This window comes from Polypterus senegalus, chromosome 5 (genome assembly GCF_016835505.1).
Source record: "Polypterus senegalus isolate Bchr_013 chromosome 5, ASM1683550v1, whole genome shotgun sequence".
In the NCBI taxonomy this organism is placed as follows: Eukaryota; Metazoa; Chordata; class Cladistia; order Polypteriformes; family Polypteridae; genus Polypterus; species Polypterus senegalus.
This window is the reverse complement of record NC_053158.1, coordinates 184316606-184341955: the sequence shown is the minus strand read 5'-3', so window position 1 is coordinate 184341955 and position 25350 is coordinate 184316606. Positions and strand designations below refer to the sequence as shown.

Genomic DNA, 25350 nt, shown 5'->3' with positions numbered 1-25350 from the left:
GCCGCAGTGGCTGCAGGTTTTTGTTCCAACCCAGTTCCTTAATTAGAAGCCATTCCTCGCCAATAACAGATCTTATTTAATTTCATGGCTTGTTAGTGTTTTAACTCTACCATGTCAGTTCATTCTTAAATCATAGATTTTTTTTCCTTTCTAATGATACATGTATCATTCAAGTGATGTGAAACCTAAACTGGATGAGTCATTTTCAGTTCTTCACTTTCTATTCAGTTTCGTTCTGAGTATGTAATTAAACCAAACAATGAATGAATGAATACACATGGGTGGAAATTGAGACAAGCTAGATGTAGAACTACTGGTTTCTTTGTCATTTGTATCTTACTGCTAATAAGGAGCAGTTAAAACAATGAATATGGCTGTTTAAGACTAAAATAAGCAATTAAGGGTGCAAAATCTTAACAAGTAAGACAACTAAAATGAAGCAGAAAATGTCACTTGAGAAATAAGAGCTTTATCAACAATGAATGATTTCTCATGAAGCAATTGTGTTGGAAGAAAAACCTGAAGCCACTGTGGCCCTCCAGGACCGACATTGCTCAGCCCTGATTTAAAGGGTCTGAGTCTTAAATAGCACAAAAATTAAATGAAGTAAATTAGTATCAAAAACTAATCACTAATTAAGAAAATAGAATGAAAACCAGTAGCCACTGCGGCTTTCCAGGATCGGAGTTGGCAACCCCAGCGCTAAATTTTTATTAATTGAAACTGGAATATATGTATGTGATATGGGTAAGAATTAATTTTTCTTGCTTTTCTTTTTAATAGTACGGGAGTATTCTACAAATTGAGCTTATCATAGAAGTCTCGCTTAATTTGATTATTTCAGCTGGTTTTGATTCTACTAAAGAGGATTAGGGCAAATTGAGCATGGAAACTGTGGCAACTAAACCTCCATACCCGGCTAAAGACGAAGTTTAGTGTAGCACTGTAGCTTGAAAGCTCATGACAGTCCTGATCACGAGAATCTCAGCCTTGAGTTCCAGCTGTTTTTTACATATCTAACATTGCTGCATTCTTAAGTAACATAATTTTAAATTAATCTGACATCTCTATATATAATCTTCATTTGGATCTTGATCTTTGTTTGTCCACAAATGAATTAGAAGAAGAAGCACTAGATGGCAGTAGAGAGACAGCTAAAACATAGGCATTGCATTAAGAATCTCCTCCAGGCTTATACTACTGAAGACTGTAGTACTCCAGTCACACCTCAAAACACAGACATTCAAACTAAACAAATTGTTGTGCTTTAAATTAACTAAAGAGATCTTCATTTAGATCTTGATCTTTGTTTGTCCGCGAATTCCACGCATGCGTAGACCACCTTCCAGTTTAGTACGGTGTTGTTACTCATGGATGTCAACAATGTGCCGGAATAACGAAAGGGGTGGTGGACAGTGTTACGCTGGTTAGCTCCTGAGGCCTGGTTAGAGAATGAGATTGCCGAAGATAAAAGGTACGTGCCAACGTAACATATAAATGAAAGAAAGACAGTGGGTAAAATGAATGACAACGTAACAGTACGTTCCGGAAATTATTATTGTTACGTTGTAGCCGGCGAGTGCTGCGCGTCTCACAGTTATACCTTGGCTTGCTCAAAAGTCAGTGAAGTGATCCCTATTTATGCTTTAAAGAGCCTGGATACCTATGTGTCCCCCTTTTATAACCATTGCTCCGTGTATATTGCCTTACTCTTTGGATTGCCACAAAGCAACCTGCGAGATTGGGGAAAGGTTGAGAAGACATAATGAGAGGAAACGACAGCATCGTGAAAAAGAGAAGGACTGTGAACGGACAGAAGCAGAAATGCTCCTACACCACCACGTAATTACTATTCGGACAGTGATTCTGAGTAGGCCATTCTTATCGAATCAATGTCCAAGGGTTTTCTTTTGTAATTTTGTTTCCCTTATAAAAAATCATAATGCTGTGCGACGAAGGGCCCAGTTCACGACTGGCAGCCGTGTTTAAACAGGGAGCTCTTCACAGACAACTTTAACACGTGCAACGTAGTTGAGCGCACATGGCTAGTTTGTTATAAAATCGGAAAACATTAAAAGCTATACTATTGTCCATTGAAATACCAACAATGAAAAAAGTTTCTCATAGAAAAAATTAACTGCTCAAAGGTAGATCTTTAATGGCTCATAAGACTTAAAAGAGATTCTCATTTATGTTTCATTTAAGAATCAACTTTGTCGCAGATGTTTGTCCTGGGTTTTGTTCAGAAAGCGGACGCCACTTGAGTCGGCCTACCCCTCGCCCAAACACTAACCTTAAGGTCAATAAAATAGGTCCCTGATATTAAGTCACTATTTTAGGGCTAAAATAATAATAGAAATGTGAAACCTATTTATATACCTAATCTTAATTATTGTGAAACAACCAAGTGGCGTCCGATTTCTGAGCAAGAGCCGTTCGTCCTAAAATTCCTCAGGAGAGATAGCTTCAGACAAAACATAGACATGAGATACAACTGAGGTAAAAGTCAATATTGAGCACTTGGTTTGAAAGCAGGTCATATTTTGTGAGATCTCTTGCTAGTCTCACTTTAATCTTTTTTAAGACTTCATATTTTTATTCATTATTGGACTGATGCCTTTATCCAAGGTGACTTATGACATTTGAGATACTATCGGTTACGTTTCTTTTGCTTTTCCAATTGGAGGGAGCACAGGCAGGTGAAATGACTTGCTCATAGTCACACAGTGTCATTAGAAGGGTTTGACCCCACAACCTCAGAGTTCGAAATCCAAAGTCTTAACCACTATGCCTGTCTTTTCTTCCAGATTGAGTATGATCTAATTGGATCACAGCAATATAAATCTGAGCAATTAACAGTATTATTCAAAAGCAAGGAGTGCAGTTTTGTAATCAGAGTGAAGTGTTTTATTACCACAAAACAACTGTCCATACATGTCACCATATATTACTGAGTACACAATGCAAATACTTTTAAACTGGAAAAAAATGTCAAGACACTACTTGGAGAATCTGAGTCCATTGTGTGAGTTTGTTGAAACTAAAGGAGCGACACTTGTGAGACCACCGGGGTATTTTTTTCTCCGCTGAAAAATCTGAGAATTGTGAGACAAAACAAAATGTCTACATTGTATTTCTTTCTGATCTCTTTGTGGTAATAATAAAAATATCTCTTTTTGGATTTTTCATTCCTATGGGATATCACATTTAAATCACATTTATCATCAGTCACCATTGTTCATTTTTGTCAGGGAAAGGCAAACAGAAAATATATCACAATACAAAAAGGCCATACAAGTGTGTTCTGTGCAGTTGCTCTAAACCACTGTGCCACCATACAGTTTAAAATAATTAAGTGTGCCAGTAAAAACATCTGGGGGCATGGAGGAAAAAGATCACATTTATTTTTGCTTGAAACTGGAATCAAATATGAAGGTGAGCATGAGCAGAAAATATTTAATGTACATCAGGAAGAAATATGTCAGCGTGCAAAGAACGTGTGTGGGTGCAAAAGTGTAAAGAATATATGTGAATAAGTGGAGCAGTAAGCAAAACACAGTATGTGCATATGTTTCTAAAGATTATATGTATGAGTAAAGGGTGCAGCATACACATATACAAGTGGAAAGAAGCATAGGCTGGATATTTACTGCTCATGTATGAGGTCAGATTTCTGAACTATTATAAGGAAAGTGTGCATGCAAGCAAAATTTGTGAACCTGTGAAGAGTAAGCCGCAGCAGACAAAACTGTGAAGTAGAAGGACAGTTGAAAAATGAAAGAGGATCTTGCATGAGACCATCTGTCATAAATCACATTGTAGTGTGCTGTTTGGTGTGTGCAGGGAGTTTGCCAAGGCAGCGTAGGACTGGGATCAGCATGGAATTGACAAAGCTCTTCATTTTACTGCTGGTCACTTATCAAGGTAAAAAATACAAAACTATTATTATATCGTAATGTTATATAATAATAATAATGTCACAAAAGTTCAAATATAAGGTTTGCTCCTTCTGTTTACCAAGATTTCTATTGCTGTTTATTCAAGCTGTATAGTAAAAATGGAACATTATTGTTATTTAAAAGATAAAACTTTTCATTTAATTGCTGTTTAATGGACTGTAATCATGTAATTACATATGGATTTCTTAAAACAGGTAGTAAATATTTACAGGACTCTTTGTCCTTCCAAATGCTTCATAAAATTGACAAACCATGAATTTAATGGAAAATATGAAAATAACTGTATTTAACAGAAATATCTAAACAGTTGGATATAAGTGATAAGTACATTATAAACATAGAAACTTGGAAGTAACTTTTTATAGGGTGTATGCAATCATGCACATACTATTGATGTTTCACAAGGGAGCAATTTGCATAAGAATGAAGACATTTTCCTTATTTTTAGCCTAGCAAAACTATCTCTAGATGTGTGCTTTGTGTTAGTCACTCCATTCAATATTTTAGTTTATTAGACTAGGATGGATTGCCCTGCGGTGGGCTGGTGCCCTGCCTGGGGTTTGTTTCCTGCCTTGTGCCCTGTGTTGGCAAGGATTGGCTCCAGCAGACCCCTGTGACTCTGTAGTTAGGAAGTATCAGGTTGGATAATGGATGGATGGATGGATGGATTGCCACCTTGTCCAGGGTTAGTTCCCACCTTGTGCCCTGTGTTGCCAGAACAGACCCCTAGTGATCCAGTACTCGAAAAGAAAGTGAATAATAATAATAATACATTTTATTTATATAGCACCTTTCCCCATGCTCAAGGTGCTTCACATAGTCTCAGAAAGAAACAACAGTTATATGTAAAGTTGGATACAAATATTTCCTGAACAGAACACTAAAACAGATAGTTAAAGGATATACAAAAGAAATTAAATAGAATAAAAGACAATAAACCAGAGTAAAATTCAATACTTAAAGAAAAGCCTAACATATCACATCATTTGTGATATAACACACACACAAATTATCATGAGCACCTGGACAAAGAGGTAAACTGATAGAAGGGGCAGAATCTCCAGTTAAGTTAAAAGCCTTCCTAAATAGATGAGTTTCAAGTTGTTTTTTAAAACAATGAATGGAGTCTGCTGATCACATTAATTTCGGGAGGTCATTCCAAAGTCTGGGTGCTGTAGAGCTGAAGGCCCTGCTGTCACCCATAGAGTGCAGGTTAGTGTGGGGCACAATGAGCACCTTAGTGGGCAAACAGGAGCACAGTGATGGAGAAGGACACTGATGTAGTCCGCTGCGAGGCCATTTAAAGCTTTGTATGTTAATAACGGCCAGTGAAGGTGCAGTAGGATGGGTGTGATGTGCTCGCTGTTGCTGGTCCGTGTAAGGACTCTTGCAGCAGAGGTTTGAACCAACTGAAGCTGTTGATAGATTTGAAGGGACACCTGCCAGTACAGAGTTACAATAATCAGTGAGGGATGTGATAAAAGCATGGACAAGTTTCTCAGCATTAGAAAAGGAGAGGAATGAACGGACATGGGATATGCTATGGAGATGGAAGTAAGAAAGTTTCTTAATAAAACTAGTTTTTCTGCCTGACCATGTCTCTTTGCCCTCTGACTGTCAGACTGCCATGTACAGTATGCATTCACATTTCACCTAACATGTCACCAGCAAGTTTAGCCACCCCATGCTCTGCCTAGAACCCCTGCACTTATTCATGACCTCTACCCAAAGGGTTTAGAAATGAGTGCAAAAGAGAAGGTGAATATCCATTATTGACTGGGCAGAATATGCAGCGTTTCCTCAAAAAACAAACTTCCAGTAATATGAAGAGTTAAACGTTTGCATATTCCAGTCAGTTTTATATGGATTAATTTTGGGGTTTTTGTAAAGGTGTAAAGGAACAATGGTGAGTAAAGATGTTGCTTCTCCTTCTCTGCGACATTGCAGTGCTGCACTACATGAGTTGGCATAAGCTGCTTTGTGAAATGGTGAACATGAAGAAATAGCAGACCCACTTTATTCTCCAGAACTGGCTCTGTGTGACTTGATCTGAACTGCTGCCTCTGTGAGGTATGCTGGGACAATGACAGAGACATCAAGTCGACCTTTACAGAAAAGGGTTTGCAAACATAAAACATTCTGGATGGTTCTATTTTAATTACTATATTGGAATTATTCAATAAATAGTTGATCAAAAAAAAAAACATATTGTGGTGTTCACAGGGAATACTTTCAAAGATAAAACTTCTTTTGTTTTTGATAGTTTATCTGGTAATAGAAAACTCAAAACTTTTTTTTATCACATCCCATGGTGTTCTTTTGTAGTTATTTCAGGCTTCTCTTCTGATTGCCACAACCTCTGTCTCTCTCTAAGATGATCCCACAGGATTTGCTTCCAGGACAAATCTTAAACTCACAATGTCTGCCATCACATACAGATCCCTATATTCACTTTCTTTCAGTGTAAAAATCTTTTTTTCCACTTTCTGTTCTTTTCTGATTCCACCTCCCAATAATTTTTTGTAAGATCTTAGCATACTTAGTTGTGCAAGATGCCTTTAAAAGAAATGCTGTGTTAGGGCTTGGTTACTAATGAGCATAAATATAGATTTCTTTAGTAAGGTGGACAGAATAAATAAATGAGTCATCCAATAGAAGAGGAAGTGGATGAGAAAAGAGCATTGTAAATTTAAGCATGTCTCACATCTTATTAAAAACAGAGGGCTGTTGAACAGGAACAGCACGTGAACAACACTTCCAGTTGAAACATGCGTTCAGAAAGTAACTGATGAGAAACTGTGCCTATCAAATGCAGGCTCAGAAGTTACTGTATATGTGAGCATACTGAAATGTAATAAATGATGTTTTTAGTGATGTTTACAAAGTTTAGTACTGAAACATATACTGTTCCAGTTTAACATAGTATAAGGGTGGGATCTATGCTATTATTGTTTTCTATTGACACAACTTTGCACAAAGCCTTCCAAAGAAAAAAAGCAAATCCAAAAACCCATTGTGGGATGGCATGGTCAGGTAATCAAGAATATTATAAACTGGAAAGGACAGGTATCATAGAAGTTCCCAGAGCAGACTGGCATTGCATGTAAAAAATAAAGATGTTGATGGACTATAATTCATGAAGCCCGATCCTAAATCTTTATGGAACAAGCTATCCAATAGACGTGCCCCTCTTTAGGACTAAAGGGTTAAAAGGCATGGAAGAAAAGCATTAGAGTTTAAAAAAGAACATTGGATATGCTGGTTTTGGATAATACTCAACCATCGTTAAGCTGGCTTCTGTAAAAAGACAAATTTCCTCCTGGGGACAAATCTGTCTAGCGCTGCTAAAATCATTTAATCATATGGACGCACTCCAACATCAGTATCTAAACTGAAATAATACAATATTCAATACAAGGGTAAATACAATACGATACAATAGTCTGGTAAATAAGTTGTGAGTAATAAAAACATAGTCTTGAACTTGCAGCATTAAATCTAATTATGCTATGAGGAGAATGTTGCTTTCAATTAATTATATGATGATCACCATCCAGTATGTGTGCACATGCTGCTACTACTTGCATTAGATAAGACATTTTAGATTTATTGTGAAGCAGGCCTATATGAGATAGAAGATATAATAGAAGATATAAGTTAATAAGTGACAATACAATTTTCATTTTCACATAAGAGATCTGTAGATTTTCTGTACAATGCTGTTTATCTCTCCTTTGCTCCACATCATAGTGATGTCCCGAATTTGCTTCAGAATTATGTAGACAACACAACACCACACCAGTTTCTTTCAAAACCCTGTTAATAGCCTTCAAATGTATTCTGATGTCATTAAATTTCCTTGAGTAATCTTGTTTATTACTTCAAGACTTCTGAGGCTATCAAGGAGCTACATATTCTCTACATGGCAGTTTTATTTCCTATTTCATTTACACGACCAAGCATCTCAACTATCACTGTACTATTTTTCCTTCTTTATTATTAGAACAACGCTATTTTTCATTCCTTCCTCCTTTTCCCTCATGTCACAGACAGACACATAAGGAATGCACTATATAGCATTTTGAGTCTCTTTAACAATTATCATTCGCTGGGAAGACATCTGTCAAGCTGTAGGTCAGATCATCTGCTAAATCCTCCTTTATCTTCCATGCCCCTCATAAACATCATTGCACAATCCTGGTTACACATGTCACACACATGTACATGGGTGTCAGCCAAAAAGACCAAAAGAATGTAACTCCACGCCAGGCCAGGGGGTGGCGGGGTACACTAAACCTTCCTCTTTTATCTCTGCTGACCAGACACGGGAAATTCTGCCTGACTCCGAAGATGTCACTACTGGTTCTGGTCTGTAGATGTCACTACCGGTTCTGGTCTGAAGATGTCACTACTGGTTCCGGCCCCCAAGGATGTCACTTCCAGTTCTGGCCTTGATGACATCACTTCCCCTGACCTGCCTTTAAAACCTGACATCTTCCCTCTGTTGATCAGTTCTGTTTTGGACTCAGCACTTGTGCTTAAACCTCTGCCCTTTTGCAGCCAGGTTCAAGCATATCGGTGGCTGCCTCAAACCTTTTCCGTGTGTCGAGGCCATTCATTTCACACACAATTAGACTGATATTTCTTAGCAGCAGAGATCAAACAATGAAGTGGATTCTTTTTTTTTTAATTTCAGAAAGTTTTCTTCTGTTGCTTTCCAGAATTTTCTACCATGTAGAAATGTCTTTCAATTGACCATTTGACAATAAAATTATATCTAATTAATCTCAGCAATGGTTATTTATTATTGTATTATTGCATAAAGTAAATGTATTTTATTGCTAATGTAAGTGGCACAATGGCATTGTCACCTTTCAAAGCTTACACCGGGGTTTAAGACCTGCTTTATGCTACGGCCTTTAAATATGGAGTCATGAATAGGTGTGGGGTTGCCCATCAATGAGCTGGAATCTTCTGGAAGCCTGCTACATGTCTAGGGACTATGGCATTCTACTTATGAATGTGTGATGGAAAAACAGTGTGAATAAAACAAATGGATGAGTGGATATTTTTAATATCATTGTTTATTACCAATTATTTACATATAAAGAAAATGTATATATTATAGAGGTGCACTATTAATTAAATTAACGTATAAATGAGTATCAATATTTCTAAAATATGAGTAATACTATACAAATAATTACAGTAACAACCATGCATTTGTCTGACCCCAGTCCTGTCTTTTCTTTGCAGGTGACTGTGTTCTGAGAGCAGTCAATAGCTATATTTCTGGCTTTGAAAGACAATCAGTCAGTGTCAGGTGCTCCTATGACAAAGGATATGCAGACTATGTTAAATACTGGTGCCAAGGAGAAGACTGGGAAAATTGTGAAACAGTGCAAAGTAGTGATTCCCAAAGCCAAGGCAATAAAATTGTTATTAATGACTATCGCTTTTTTGGAGAGTTCACAGTGACAATTAACAATCTGGAGAAATCTGATGCGGGCACCTACTGGTGTGCAATACAAAGAACGGGATATGATTATAACGCTCGTGTACGGCTTGAAGTTAAAGAAGGTAAGATCAAGTTAACATACTAGATTTTTATTAGTGAGTAATACAAATCTGACAATTTTGCAAGAATGACGCAATCTATATGCAATATGGCAGTCACATTTGTACCAAAGCAAAATATTATAGCCTCAATATACATTTTGACTTGAATTTAATTTGAAGCAAATAACATTCCATACAATCAAGTCAAACTGAACCAACCAAAATTCAACCCCCACCCAAGAGAAAGAGAGGAGAGCCAAACAACCAGAGCAAATCTTTAAAAGCAGCAGGGAAGGAAGAATATCCTTTTCCCCCAATCTAGAAGCTTATTCTAAAATGTTATTGATTATATCCTGTCATATTTTAAAAAAGCTTTGAACAGATCTTTTAAGTGAGAATTAGATTTTTTCCAATTTCAAATAGTATAGAATATCATTTATCCTCTTACACAAAAGAAGTTGGGTGGGACTCTTCCACTTGAACAAGATAAGTCTACGAACTAGCAGTGAGGTCAAGACAATTACAGTTTGTTTATCCTTCTCCATTTTAGGCCCATCTGGGTGTACACCAAACACAGCTGTTAACCTCCTTAGTATTACATTTTTTCTTGAAAAAACATGTAGAAATCCTTGCATTTTTGGCTTGAAAAATGACATTTTTATTAATTCCCATCTTTCTACTGTAAAACATTTACAACCCAATGTCCTAGTTGGGTTAATAGTAGCGTGATTCCTTGCGGATTTTCTTTCCAGACTGGTCTACTTTTAGACAACACACTGCATAGGTATGAGTGACACAACCATCACTTTTGGATTCATCAGAATCACTTTTGGTTTCACTGCCTGTTTCAATTTTACTGCCTCAAGACAAATTCACTCCATCATCACTGCTGATGAGAGGCTCCTCAAAATCTCTGCTCATATCTCTGTCAAGAGAATGCAACACCTGGGTTGCTGAAAAGTGTTTCTTACGAGACGGCATTATGAGGCTAGAAGAGGACGTGTCTATACTGTTGCCCGAGTATCGCTAAGGACTAATGCTGATGTCATTTTTATAGCCCGAGTAATTCCTCAGGTCTAACGCTTATGCAAGATGTGTCTATACAGTTGCCCAAGTGATACACAGGACTAATGCTGTTTTTACGGTTCGAGTGATGCTCAGGTCTAATGCTAAGGAGGTTAATGGGTTAGGAGTGATTGTGACACCAAGACTGTCTGAGAGTCATTCAAAGATTTTTGTCCAAAATTATGTTTATTTGGTGCACACCCAAAACATGTGGCCCAGTGACGCTGGAGCTAGATTTTAACATTCATGAGTTGAATCTTGCCCTGGATACATTTTGGACAATTATAAACAGATAAATGAGCTCAAGAAAAGATTTTAAGTTGAATAATTGAGTATTTTGCACATGTTGGAGCTAGACTGTATTCTATGCATGGGTGCCTTCCACTCCTTTTCTGAAATATTAAGTGAAAGGTCTTTTCCCCACTGTAGCCTGGGATCTTTGAAACTTTAAAATGTTTTTATATATAGCAGAGATACTATTTGAGTCTTCAAGACTAATCAATATTTCATCTGAAATAGAAATAGGCGGGAGGTGAGGGAAACTGGGCAGGTTGAGTTTAGCAACGTTTCTAATTTGAAAGTAGTGGAAAAATTGTGTTGATGAGAAGTTAAATTTGAAGCGTAATTGTTCATAGGATGCAAAGACATTATCTATGTACAAATCTATGAGTGTTTTAAACCCAGACGTTTTCAAAATATGAATTACATTTTCTTTACATTGTTTTATTTTATTTAAAGAAATTAACATTGCAAAGAAAAGCAACAAAGCAGAATTCAAGCCCCACCCAAACCCCAGTATACTTTAATAGCTCAGATTTTCAATAAAAATTGTGAAACGGCTATTTTTCCCTCCCACTTGCAGAGAACACCTGGGGGTTGGTGGCAGGATTGGCACTCTAGCCACTGTAACTAAAAGCTCGACCTCCCACTGTTATTTTATTAATCCTTGGAATCCTAAGCAGACCGGCATCTTGAGATCTTAATGTGCGCTCAGGTTTGTAAGTCATGATAAGTTCAGACAAGTAAGCTGGACCTTGGTCAGTAAGACAGAGAGAAGAAGAGAAGAAGAGAAGAGAAGAAGCGGGCTGCTAGAGTGGAGAAAAGAAGAGCTGCTCAGGAAGCAGCAAGCGCATCAACCTCTGAGCAAACGAATGCTAAACGTACAGAGAAAGAGGGTGAAAACTATAAGTCAAGTGTATTGACTGCACGTTATCATGCAGTCTGCCGTTACTGGTTATGCATATATTATGTACAGGTTTATACATAGGTATACATGCACTATGTTGCCTAAAGTCAGTGGACACCTTACCGGCATCCCTATGTGAGCTGGTTTGACATCCCTTCCCCAAACCAAGCATTGTCTTGGCATCTGCCAAACCTAGATTCATCTTTCAGACTCCCAGAGAGTGAAGCATCCTTTACCACTCCAAAGAACACGTTTCCACCCAAGTCAAAAGGCGGCATACTTTATACCACTCCAGCCAGCCGTTGGCATTACACATAGTGATATTAAGTTTGTGTGTAGCTTCTCAGTCATGGAAGCCCATTTCATCAATTTCTTGAGCTGATGCTGCTTTCAGAAGCGGTCTGAAACTGTGCTGTGAGTGAGTCAACAGAGGATAGGTGGCTTTTACATGCTATGTGCTTCAGCACTCATTGGCCACCCTCTGTGAGTTTGCATAGTCAACCACTTCATAGCTAGGCTGTTATTGCTCCTCAATGCCTGCATTTCATAATAACAACGCAGTTAACCAGGGCAATTCTATAAGGGTAGATTTTTCACATAATGATTAGTGGTAAAGGTGGCACCCATTGACAGTGCCACATTTAAAGTCACTGAGTTCTTCAGTACAATCCATTCTACTGCTAATATTTGTCATTGGAGAGTGCATAGCTATGTGCTTGAGTTTATGCACCTGTTACTACTGGTTGTAGTCAAAACACCTGAACTCAATAATTTGGAGGGGTGTCCACAAGAGGGGGGGGACCAAAAAGCTGCTGGAGAGATCTCCAAAGTGACAGTCATACTACTGTTGAAGCATCCAGACTTACCCCGAAAATACTTCATAGGTCTGTCAGCAGGGGAGAATGTGTAAACCTCGGACAGATAATGTCCAGGCATAGGATTTGAACCCAGTACACAGGGGTTTCAAGACTACCCACTGTGCCACCATACTGGCCTAAATATACAATAGATGTTTTAATCTATAAAGATGCTCTGGAAAATAGGCAATAAAGCAAAATATACAACATAAGGCACTCTAAATACAGTAGGCAAATGTAGTTAAAAAGACCAAAGAAAGACTTAAAGCTAAGAAACAGGCAAAAATGTCAAAAACACTAAATTAAAAAAAAGACTATGTCATAGAAAAGAAGCAAGAACCCCTAGCTACACCAAGGAAGTCCAGCCATTCTTCTCAGTTTATTCTCTTAACCTATTTCATATATTGCACTCATGTGAAAATAAACTTGACTGATTTTTACTTTTGCAAATGCATGTTAATGCAGCCCTTCATAAATTCCATAATTAGTTTTGCAAAGTTACAGATTTCAATCCGCATTGTCAAATAACACTTAAAAGTAGTGGACGACAGCAGATCCCTGGCTGCGTACTCCTAAGCTTTGTGTGCAGTACAGAAAATGTTAACAAAAAGACATATGGCATTCAGCCAAGCATATAGCTTCCTTGGGAACATCACGCTAGACATCTGTGGGTTAAGGTAAGTAGTTGGATATTCAGTTAACTACAGGGACAAGCACTGGACAAGTTCTTCATGTCTGAATTCTAGGTATGGTGGACATATGAGACGTTTCTCCTTTTTTGTTTTTGCAGGTGTCTCCACTCTGTCAGTGAGCAGTAGCTCCATCTCAGGTTTTGAAGGACAAGCAGCCAGCAGGAAATGTTCCTATAATATGGGATACTCAACCTTTGTTAAGTATTTCTGCAGAGGAGACGGGAGTTGGAATTGTGAAATAATGCGCAAAACCAGCCAGCTTCCAAAAAATGGAGATACATTTTTTATCACTGATGATAAAACCAGTGGAGTTTTCACAATGACTATCAATAGACTGGAAAAATCAGATGTGGGCTCATACTGGTGTGGCATCGAAAAGCTGGGCCACAACAATCGGTACGCTGTGGTGAGACTTAATGTTATCGAAGGTATGTTTGTTAAAGAGTCTTTGCTAACATTGTGAGATAGTTAAGTTTGTTTCCAGGAAGAGATGCAAGTTCACTCTTGACCAATTAATCGAAAAATGTAAACTGGTTTCACACTGTCAGCATACAATATGCTCTCCCAGGGACTTCAGTGATGTTTAATAAGGTAGGAAGAATTATTAAATTTATATTTTTAGCTGATATAAAAAGAAATTCTGATATACTGTAAATAATATTGCTGCATTTGACTAAAGCTTGGGACTCATAATTTCTGCTTTTGGAAACTCAGAATTACTACTCAAGAATTTGGGCATGGTCTGTAAAGTCTGAGTATGTCTGACTTCAGATTATGACCTTAATCCAAAATGGTGATGTACACCATGATCAGGAACCACATAAATACTTTATAAGTTTGTTTATTAGAGGAATATACCTCACGTACTGTGGTGGGTTTGTTTCCTGCCTTGCGCCCTGTGTTGACTGGGATTGGTTCCAGCAGACCCCCGTGACCCTGTGTTAGGATATAGCAGGTCGGATAATGGACGGATGGATATACTTTAAGTAAATCACTGAATATTCATAAAGTAAATGTTAATATTACCAGAATGAAGAGTAACGGACTAACCAATGTTAGCTTGATACGAGCTACTGTTTGTACATTGTGCTCAGTGGTTGCTTTGTGCAGATTTTTAATTGCAGCTTCCAAGCAGAAATAATACAATTTATCAGGGCCAATACCATAAATTCTTTTATAGACAAAACATATTTTTGTGTTTTTCTTCCTCATCAGTTTCTCCTTCAATCTGGACTATGAAACCATTAGCATTTGTTGCTGAGACACCAGCCTTCATCCAACAACTCCAGGAAAACCAGTGATTTTTGTAAATGCTGCTTGCTTTAACAATACCTCATGTGGAGTTGTCAGAAAATGTACAAACCTGTGTATTACTTCAAACGTTGTAAAGACATTTAAAGTTTTGTGCAAAATTTGAGAAATATACCCTAAACATACCCTAATCATTGTTGTGGCAAAGCTGAAATTTCACTGTGGTCAAAAAACAGAACGTTATCAACACTATCATTTCAGCTGGCAGCACATGGCTCCCCTGCGTAGACAGAGCAATGAGATAACGTACAAGATTTTCTACAAATATTATTCCATCTCTCTCAAATGAGTTCATTCATTACCAAAACGTTCCCCCTTTCCCAGAGGGATCTTTGCCTTAACACCGTTTTCTGGCAGGTCCTAGAAAGTCAGTAAGGACAGCTCATGAGCTCTCCTAAATCCTGGTGAATTTAGAAGTAGAGTCCTGAATTAGGAAAAGTGATTAAATAGTATTACTCTTATGCCTAAGAATAAGACCGAATTTGCCTTACTCTGAGATTTTTGAGTCCGTTAGGGCCTTTTTTCTACTCTGAGGTGCTTGATAAATACAGGCACAGGTGAAAATACAATCCAATTCAGGGTGTGGAGTCATGGGGTACTAAGGACTATCCTAACAGTACCAGGCACACGGCTGGGAATAAAACTCTGAACAGGACACCAGTCTCCAGCAGACGGCTCACTCACACGATGGACAATTTAGACTTGACAGTTTAGATCCTAACCCAAGTACGTTTGGAGATGTGGAAGGAAAACCCGAGTACCAGCAAGAGAACATGTGCTGACGAAGGGAGACTGTATAAACTCCACACAAGCAATGTCCAGCATGTAAAGCTTGAAAAATGAATCCCAACTAGGGACACTTCAATCAGGTTATGATTTAAAGCCAATACCAGTCACCGATTTCATGTTACTGGATCAACCATTTCCAATACCGGCTCCAAACGTTTATTTCTTTATTCCTTTAAAAAAACTTTTTACACTAAGCTCCTCCATAACAAGAAGCATCGAATCATTATGCCCTATCTGTTTTAAAGTGTTAACTTTGATATTTTTATAATTAAACTATAGACCACAAATGTAACTGTTCATTTTTTTATTAACAAAATGAAGTTATGTAGGCTTATTGTTCAATGACCATAAAATACTGAAATAAATACAATTTCCTTAAAATAAATACTTTAATTAATAAAATATGTGCAAAAATATTAATCCATATTATATATGCATAAAAGAAAAGAAAATACTTCCTATGATTACAAACTGTCATGCTGTTTAATTTTTTCTGTAATATACACATCTGAGAGAAAGCTTAACTATAAATCGTAGTTTTCACCATTTCAAAGTCAAAGTCAAAGCGAACTTTATTGTCATGTCATCCATATACAAGTCTACAGACAGACGAAATTGTGAAGTTCAGGGTCCACACTGTAACATCATGAAGTGCAAATAATAAATAAAAAATAAATTGAAAATAAAATTTAAATTTCAAATTAAAACACAAACAAGACATAGTGCAAAGACAAGACAAAGAAGTAGCAGCAATATTGACATGTAAAGGTGAAAGATGGCGTCGCCCATGCAGGCTGCGGCTTACAGAGCTCCCGAATTCGCGGTGTTTAGTGTTAATCTTTGTTCGTCATTTATTTCTCTAACAAAAATCTAAACTTAAAATTGATATGCTTTATCAGGTACCCCTAGTTAACTGCTTGTTACCATAAATATCAATAGCATCTCAAAGCATTTAAGCATGTAGACATTGTCAAGATGATCTGCTGAAGTTCAAACCAGCATCAGAATGGGGAAGAAAGGTAATTTAAGTGACTTTGAATGTGGCTTTGGTTGCTAGTCTGAGTATTTCACAAACTGCTGATCTATTGGGATTTTGAATTCTTCTTTATCTTTTATTTTTCCAATTAAAAATGTAAACTGCCTCACTAAACACAAACTCACTCACCCTCCAAATTCAAATCATGTCCCATTTTAATTAAAGTACAAAACAAAAAGGTTAGAATTAACTAACTTTCTTGTCGTTTGTCAAATTGCACAGGATGACCCCGATGCCTTTTTCTCAGTTTATTACTTCATTTTGTTTAACGTAAAGGCTAATATTCCAATCACCTCTCACTCTCTTGTAAAGCAAGTCTTGACTTGCTGCTCTTTGTTTACACTACAGGAAATTTGCTTAATTACCTTAATAACTCGTGTACAAGAGCACTACAACTAAATCACTGTCAAGCATTGAAAAACAGGGGCTGAAAAGATCGTCTTTTGTGATCGGCCAATTTACCACTGATCAAGTCTTTTGTAATGAAAAACAGCCGAGGACGGTTCACATCTTGAGTCCTCCATGTGTGGAGTTTGAATGGTGTTCCCACAGTGTTCAAAGACATGCAGGTTTGATGATGGCAAAATGGCCCTAGTGTATGTGCATCAGTATGTTCACCCTGTGATGGACTGGCACCCTGTTCAGGGTTTGTTCCTGCCCTGCACACTATGCTTGCTGAGACAGGCTCCATGGTCCCCATGATCCTGTTCAGTATTAAGTGTGTTTAGAAAATAGATGGTATGGTATTTCATATACAATGAGAACAAAGAAGTTTAGCCATTCTCCTAACTGAATTCGCTTTACACGTTTAATATTGAGTACAAGAATTTCTTGCCACAACAGTGTCCTCAGTATCACAACACCAGCAGTCACATTTCACCCCAACTTAAAAAGTCAATAAAAGGCAACTCAAAAAGTGCAGGAACGTATTTGGTACTGGTTATGCTAGTTGGATAACTAATTCCAAATAAATTTGTGACAAGTACTGAAAAAGCAAATGAAAAGGTAAAAACTCTTTTATCTGACTTTATGTTTTCTTGCTGGTTATTGCACCATATCAAACAAATCAATAGCCATATGTTTAGATTTCTCCTGTTTGCTTTGATTTTTTTAATTAATTTCTTTATACAAAGGTAATTCTTGATTTTTTAAGTGAGTGAGTGCTTGACAGGGTCTAGGTTAGGTTAGGTTATACAAAAATGTGCTAACATTCCCAACTGTTCACCTTAAACTTACAATAACTGCCATGGAAAAAGCAATACACATTATTTCAGTTCCGTTTAAATTGCCCAATTGAGATCTTTTTGTTTGGCACCACTGTAAGCAAGTATAATTTTCACTGTCATCCACAGATGGTGAGCAAACGTTGAAAGTATCTGAATTTGCACAAAAAAATTCACATTAAGTTATTTCCCCTTAATTTCTTTACATTAAAGTAACTTAAAAGTGAAAAAAAAATCTTTATTGAAATACCCATCGGTATGCATTCTCCTGCTTAGATACAGGGTAAAACCTCATAGAGAAATTTGAATTAAACATTGCTGTTTAGGAAACAATGATATTTTTATTCAATACTGATCCATGTTTGATGTTTCTGTTGTAAAAATGCGATTTCTGCTGGACATTTTTCTTTGTGGTTGAGTTTTTTATGTATTTAAATTTTTACAGCCACTACCAGATGTCAAAAGAGTCCTGTTTGCAGTGTACTTTTATTTTAGCAATTAACAACAACAATAACATTTATTTCTATAGCACATTTTCATACAAATGACATAGCTCAAAGTGCTTTACATGATGAAGAAAGAGAAAAAAGACAAAATAAATAAGAATTAAAATAAGGGAACACTAATTAACACAGAATAAAAGTAAGGTCCGATGGCCAGGGAGGACAGAAAAAACAAAAACGGCTGGAGAAAAAAATAAAATCTGCAGGGGTTCAAAGGCCACGAGACCACCCAGCCCCCTCTAAGCCTTCAACCCAACATAAATGACCTCAATCAGTCCTCATTGTATTCAGGAGAACGTGATGATGATGGTCATGTGGACTTCTGGCATTTAATCCATCAATGTAGGGACATCACGTTGCTTTGATCGGGTGGTGGTGGTGCAGATCAGCACCACAGAAAACCGGAAAAGAACAGCAGAAAAAGTAGGGGTTAGTATGGATAGTGGAGCCATGAAAAAAATATTAATTCAATGCATATACAGAATATCAGGGTTACACTAAAATGAAGCTGTGAGAAAGCCAAGTTAAAGTAACGTGTTTTCTGCAGTTTTTTAAAGTGCTCCACCATATCAGCCTGGCGAATTTCTATTGGCAGGCTATTCCAGATTTTAGGTGCATAACAGCAGAAGGCCGCCTCACCACTTCTTTTAAGTTTAGCTCTTGGAATTCTAAGCAGACACTCATTTGAAGATCTAAGGTTACAATTTGGAATATAAGGTGTCAGACATTCTGAGATATAAGATGAAGCGAGATTATTTAAGGCTTTGTAAACCATAAGCAGGATTTTAAAGTCAATTCTAAAACGACACAAGTAACCAGTGTAGTGACATCAGAACTGGAGAAATGTTCTCGGATTTTCTTTTCCTAGTTAAGATTTTAGCAGCTGCATTCTGCACTCGTTGCAATTGATTATAGCAATATTTATAATTTGATACTAATACTTTTCTGCACAGAAATAATATAATTTCCAAATGACATAGCCACTTGAACTCTTAGTACAAGAAGGCAAACCCAGCACTGAAATGATAACTGTTATGATATTTATGTAAAGATTCATGTTTAAATAAATTTAACTTTATTTTTAAGTTTTGCAGATAGATGGGAATGCAGTTCTTCATATACTCCATAATTTGTGATGCAAAGTAACAGATTCCAAAGTGCAGGGTCAAATAGCATTTGAAAAGAGGAGAAAAGACAAAGACTAGGCCACATCTTTATCAGTTTTTGGAAGAACAAGAATGCATAAGACAGACCATGTTAGTAAAAGATGTGGCCGGCAGTCATGAGGACAGCTACCTCGAAAAGATCACACTAGATATCTATGGTATAAAGTGAGAAGTTGGATATTCAGTTAAAAAGCCACATACTGGACAATGTTCTTCATGTCTGAATGCTTATAAAGAACCACTGTCTGACTTTTCTCTGCTTTTAATTTTTACAGGTGTCTCCACTCTGTCAGTAAGCAGTAGGCACATCTCAGGTTTAGAAGGACAAGCGACCAGCATGCAATGTTCCTATAATTTGGGATATTCAAACTTTGTTAAGTACTGGTGCAGAGGAGACAAGTGGAGGAATTGTGTAACACTGTGTAAAACCAGCGAGACTCAATGCAATGGAGATAAATTTTTTATCAGAGACGATAAAACCCATGGAGAGTTTACAATGACTATCAATAGATTGGAGAAATCAGACGTGGGCTCATACCGGTGTGGCATCGAAAAGCTGGGCCACAATGATGATCAGGTTGTGACACTTAATGTTATAGAAGGTACGTTTCTTAACAAGTTTTTACTACCAACAGAGAATACATAAGATTAGTCTAGAGAAATAGACGTAAGTTCACTTTTGACTTATAAAATCAAAAATTTACAGTGCATGTGAAAACTTTTCACCTTTCACATTTTATTTTTATAAAACATTGAACCATGGAGGATTTAATTTGGCTTTTTATTTACACTGATCAGCTGGATAAGATTCTTTATTGTCAAAGCAAAAACAGTACCCATATTTAACAAGCATCCGTGAGTTGGAAAACAGTTGTAATTGGCTCAAAAATCTCAAAAGTGACACAAATTTGGTCCTACTCTTAGGATTAGGAGTAATCAGTCAGTCAGTCATTATCCAACCAGTTATATCCTAATACAGAGTCACCGGGGTCTGCTGGAGCCAATCTCAGCCAACACAGGGTGCAAGGCAGGAACAAATCCCGGGCAGGGAGCGCACACACACACACCAGGGACAATTTAGGATCGCCAATGCATCTAACCTGCATGTCTTTGGACTATGGGAGGAAACCGGAGCACCCGAATGGAAACGCACGCAGACATGGGAAGAACATGCAAACCCAAGTCTCCTTACTGCAAGGCAGCACCGCAACCACTGCGCCACCATGCCGCTCACATGCAATTCAGAAAATACAAATAGGCAAAAAATGCTAAACCTGAGACTTAATACAAAAAGACCGGCAAAAAGTCAAAAACACCAAATGCAAAACACAAGACTTTAGTATATACAAAAGCAAGAAGTCCAATGTTAAAATTTACTGGACAAGTTCATCATGTATGAAAGCATGAGATGTTGTTTTTTATCTTTTATTTTTTTAGGTGTTTCCACCTTGAAAGTGAGCAATGGCCGCATCTCTGGTTTTGAAGGATTGGTGACCAGTGTGCAATGCTCCTATAATTTGGGATATTCAAACTTTGTTAAGTACTGGTGCCGAGGAGAGAAGCTGAGTAATTGTATAATACTGCGAAAAACAAGTGAGACTCAAAATAAGGGAGATAAATATTTTATTAGAGATGATAAAACTCGTGGAGATTTCACAATGACAATCAATCAGCTGGAGAGATCAGACACGGGCTCCTACTGGTGTGGTATCGAAAAACTGGACCACAGCAAAAGTAATGCGGTGGTGAGACTCACTGTTGTTGAAGGTATGTTTCTTAAAGAGTCTTTGCTAACTAACATCATGGCACAGTTTAGATTAGTTTCTAGAAATAGATTCTTTGAAATGCTGGTGTCATTGGGCTGCAGGGCTGCATACTGTGTCACTGTGTCGCTCTAAAAACAAAACACGTTTTTTTATTTCTGTAATCTAAAAATAGGCTGGAAAACAGCTAGTAGGTAAACAAACAATGCAGGAAATACAAATAGGCAAAGTTACCATATATACTCACGTATGTCAAGTCTTGAAACCCGAAAAATCGATCATGAAATCAGACCCTGACTTACACGCCTGTTCAAAAATGCGACACTTTATTATTATTATTTTTTTACATCTTCTTGCCTCCTCCAATCTTGCAGCAGTTTCTCAGATGCATCAAATTTTGTTGCAGCAGGCGCAGTTACCAATTTTTTTTGCTACTTCAACGACGTTTCATTTAAAACCAGCTTCATATTTTCGTCTGATCGAACACTCCATCATAGATAAAGGGATGCTCTTACGATAAATCCTCTAATTTGGTGGGATGACACTTCTGGACAGCAGTTTTCAAATAGTGCCACAGATTTTCAATAGCGTTAAGATCAGGGCATTGACTTGGCTAATCCAGAATACTGATCTTTTTCTTTTTGAGTCATTCCACTGCCGTTTTGGTTTTATGCATAGGGTCATTGTCAGATTGAAAGATGAATCTTCTACTGTGCCGTAGGTGCATAGCAGAATGGAACAGGTTCTCCTGCAATACTGTGCGGTTTTTGCGTTCATCTATTCTCACTTCAGTTCTGACAAAATTCCCAGTCCAAGCACATGAAAAGCATCCCCATAGCATGATTGCCGCCATCACCATATTTCACTGTAGGTCTGGTGTTTCCTCAGGCTTGGACAGTATTAGTTTTGTGCCACATACATACCTCTTTTGAATTTGGCCAGAAAGTTCTGTTTGGGTCTCATCGGACCATAAAACATTCTTCAACATCTTAATTGAAGTTTTCTCATGTTTTGCAGCAAATGCCATATGTTCTTGTATGTGGACCTTATTAAGGAATAGCTTTCTTGCTACCCTTCCGTAGAGGCCTGTTTGAAATTGGGTGTGAGATACAAAAAACACAAATCAGTGCAAACGTTGCTTGGGTTTGGGTATTACTATGTGGTCACGTAGGCACAATAGAGAGGGAGAGAGAAGTTAGGAGCAGCGCATTGCCGCACCCACATAGAAAAAAAAGGCTGTGCGCTCCATGGTTACTCTCTCACGTGGGCGTTAGCATATCTCTTGGACCAGTAGCGCGAGTCTTCCGCATTCGACTGATATGACCGACATTCTAAAATACCAGAAATGATACTTATAATATTATAATTATATCCGCTTGAGAACTTATCTGCAAGTATATACGATATCTAAAAATTCTAAACCTCAGACTTAATACAAAAAGACTGGCAAAAAGTCAAAAACACCAAATGCTAAACATAAGACTTTAGTATATACAGTATAGAAGCAAGAAATCCAATGTCACATTTACTGGACAAGTGCTTCATATATGAAAGCATGAGGTATTTCCTTTTTTATATTTTTTATTTTTCCAGGTGTTTCCACCTTGTCAGTGAAAAATGGCCGCGTCTCTGGTTTTGAAGGACTGGCAACCAGTATGCAATGCTCTTATAATTTGAGATACTCAAACTTTGTTAAGTACTGGTGCCGAGGAGACAAGCCGAGTAATTGTATAACACTGCGTAAAACAAATGAGATTCAAAAAACTACAGATAAATTTTTTATCAGAGATGATGAAAGACATGGTGAGCTCACAATGACCATCAATAGACTGGAGAGATCAGACGCAGGATCCTACTGGTGTGGTATCGAAAAGTTGGACAACAACAAGAGTAGTGCGGTGGTGAAACTTACTGTTGTTGAAGGTATGTATCTTAAAGAGTCTTTGCTAAAGTCATATTTGTTAGATGTAAATATTAGATGTAAAGTCATTTTGTTTTCTAACCCATTTAATTCTGACTGGGGTCACATAGGGGACTGGAGCCTAATCCCAACTAGCATAGAGCACAAGGCAGGAACATACCCTAGATAGGGCGCCAGTCCATCGCATGATGAACACTAGAGCCGAACACATCACTAAACACACACTAGAGCCAGTTTAGCAGTTCACCTAACCTGCATGCCTTTGGACAGTGGGATGGAATCAGAGCACCTGAAGGAAACCCACACAGACATGGGGAGAACATGAAAAGTGTACTCCAAAAATGTGAAATTGTATCTCACTGCTCTTTCAGCATGTCTTCTTCCAAGGCATTAACGGTTTTTACTAAAGTAATAAGAATCATTACATTTATATTCAGGTTTAATATATTTATAAATAGGGACCTCCTGTGAGATAAATGCTTTAGTTCTTCTTGAATACTTTTTCCACATTTTTGTTTCCTGAAAGTCAGTGTTATTTTTTTGTTTTGATTGTATAAGTCACAATTTTGATGATTCCTTCTTTGTTTAACATTCCACTGGGTTTCCTAGTATGTTTGTCTGTTACAGCGTGTGGCTGAGTGTACTTCAATAGATGATGTTTTACATTCTATCTTATTTAAGAATCAAAGATGGAAATAACTGTGCTTTATAAAATAAGAAAAAACTTAAAAAACCGAAAAAGAATGGTGAAAATTTAGGTTTGATCCAAACCAATGGTTACAAGATACCTCAGATATTTTTCTGATTTGCTCTTTTGCTAAATTTCTCTGAGTTAAGTAAATTTGTTTGTTTGAAAGTTCTGATTTTTGCTTAATGTGTTCTTATCTGTGCCATCCAGAAAAAATCAATAAATAAATGACTGTAAGGCAAATTACTATTGCTTCATCATTTTCTGCTGTAACTATCATTCAGACTTGTAGATTATTTAATAATTAATAATAAGAAGAAATACATTTATATAGCACTTTTCTAACCCACTCAAACACTTACATTGACAGTGAGGAACCACTACAACTACTACCAATGTGAAGAATCCATCTACATGATGCGACGGGAGCCGTTCTTGTGCCTACTCAATCACCAGACTCGAGCTATTAGTTTGAAAAGGGGTGAAGGGGAAAGTTAGCTAAAAAGAGACAAGACATGACTTGGGTACCAGAATGACCAGGCTATGATGGGCAATTTAGCCAGGACATCGGGCAACACCCTATTCATTTTAAAAGATGCCCAAGGATCTTTCATGAGTGCAGAGTCAGGACTTCTGTTTTACGTCTCATACAAAGGACGACATCTGCACAGTGTCCCGGTCACTGCAGTGGGGCATTGAGTTCAGTGTAAGAACCACCTGATGGCCTCACCAACACCAAGCTTTTCCTAGATGGTCTTCCATCCAAGTACTGACTGGGTCCAAACATGCTTATCTTCAGGTGGATGACCTGTTCTGATTGCAGGTGGTGTTATGATTTAGAAAAGGGTTACTCAGCTCTGGTCCTGGAGGTCCACAGGGGCAGCAGGTTTTCATTCCTTCCAGATTCACAATTAGAAGCCGGCATAGCAGATCATAACACTTGACATTTAATTATAAAGCTTGTTAGTGCGTTCATTCTTTTTAGACATTTAGAATATTAGATTTTTCATTTTCTGAGAGAATATTTCATATATTATGTGGTCCAGAAAAGATTTGTACCTCTTGGTCCTTCCCTATTTTATCTCAAAATATTGTATTAACACAGAAAGTTTAAGATGCATGTACACAGGTTTAAAAGAAAGCACATTAGCTGGACAGCCGATGGCCCCCTTGTAATTTCTGCACGTCGTTAGTAGCTGATGGATGGTTAAGAAAACAGGCAACAATTACAACCTTAAAGCTGTTTAAAACTAAAAGAGGAAATTACATTTCCTGAATCATAACAAAGGAGTTAACAAATACAAAGCACTGAAAAAAACATAATGGTTTATTAGTAAACTAGATGTGTTACCCATCAAAGATGGGTTGAAATCTAAGTAATCAACATAGGTTACTTAGACAACAAACATTAACATTTTCAGCGCACCATGCAATGCATGTGTCTCTGTTATACGCCTTTTTGTATGGGATTCGTAAAATCAGTTTAAATGTATGTGATGCGTCATCTGTTGAAATGATAACTGCAATGCATTTAATTACTAAAAATATTTATGGTGAGTCATCTGTTGAAATGTTAGAGCCATAGTAGCCAAACGGACACACAGACAGACATACAGACACTTATCCATTTAT

General features: G+C 37.4%; 1 protein-coding gene across 1 annotated transcript in view; it reads left to right on the top strand.

Moving 5' to 3' along the window:
- The first annotated feature begins 3834 nt into the window (after positions 1-3834).
- LOC120529923 (polymeric immunoglobulin receptor-like) overlaps positions 3835-25350 on the top strand; it is a 29057-nt gene continuing 7541 nt past the window's right edge. The window contains exons 1-6 of the mRNA XM_039754130.1: positions 3835-3924; positions 9216-9539; positions 13417-13746; positions 19622-19948; positions 20784-21113; positions 22703-23032. Of these exons, the coding sequence (XP_039610064.1) occupies positions 3879-3924; positions 9216-9539; positions 13417-13746; positions 19622-19948; positions 20784-21113; positions 22703-23032 (1687 nt within the window). The 5' untranslated portion in view covers positions 3835-3878. The remainder of the gene's footprint in view (positions 3925-9215; positions 9540-13416; positions 13747-19621; positions 19949-20783; positions 21114-22702; positions 23033-25350) is intronic.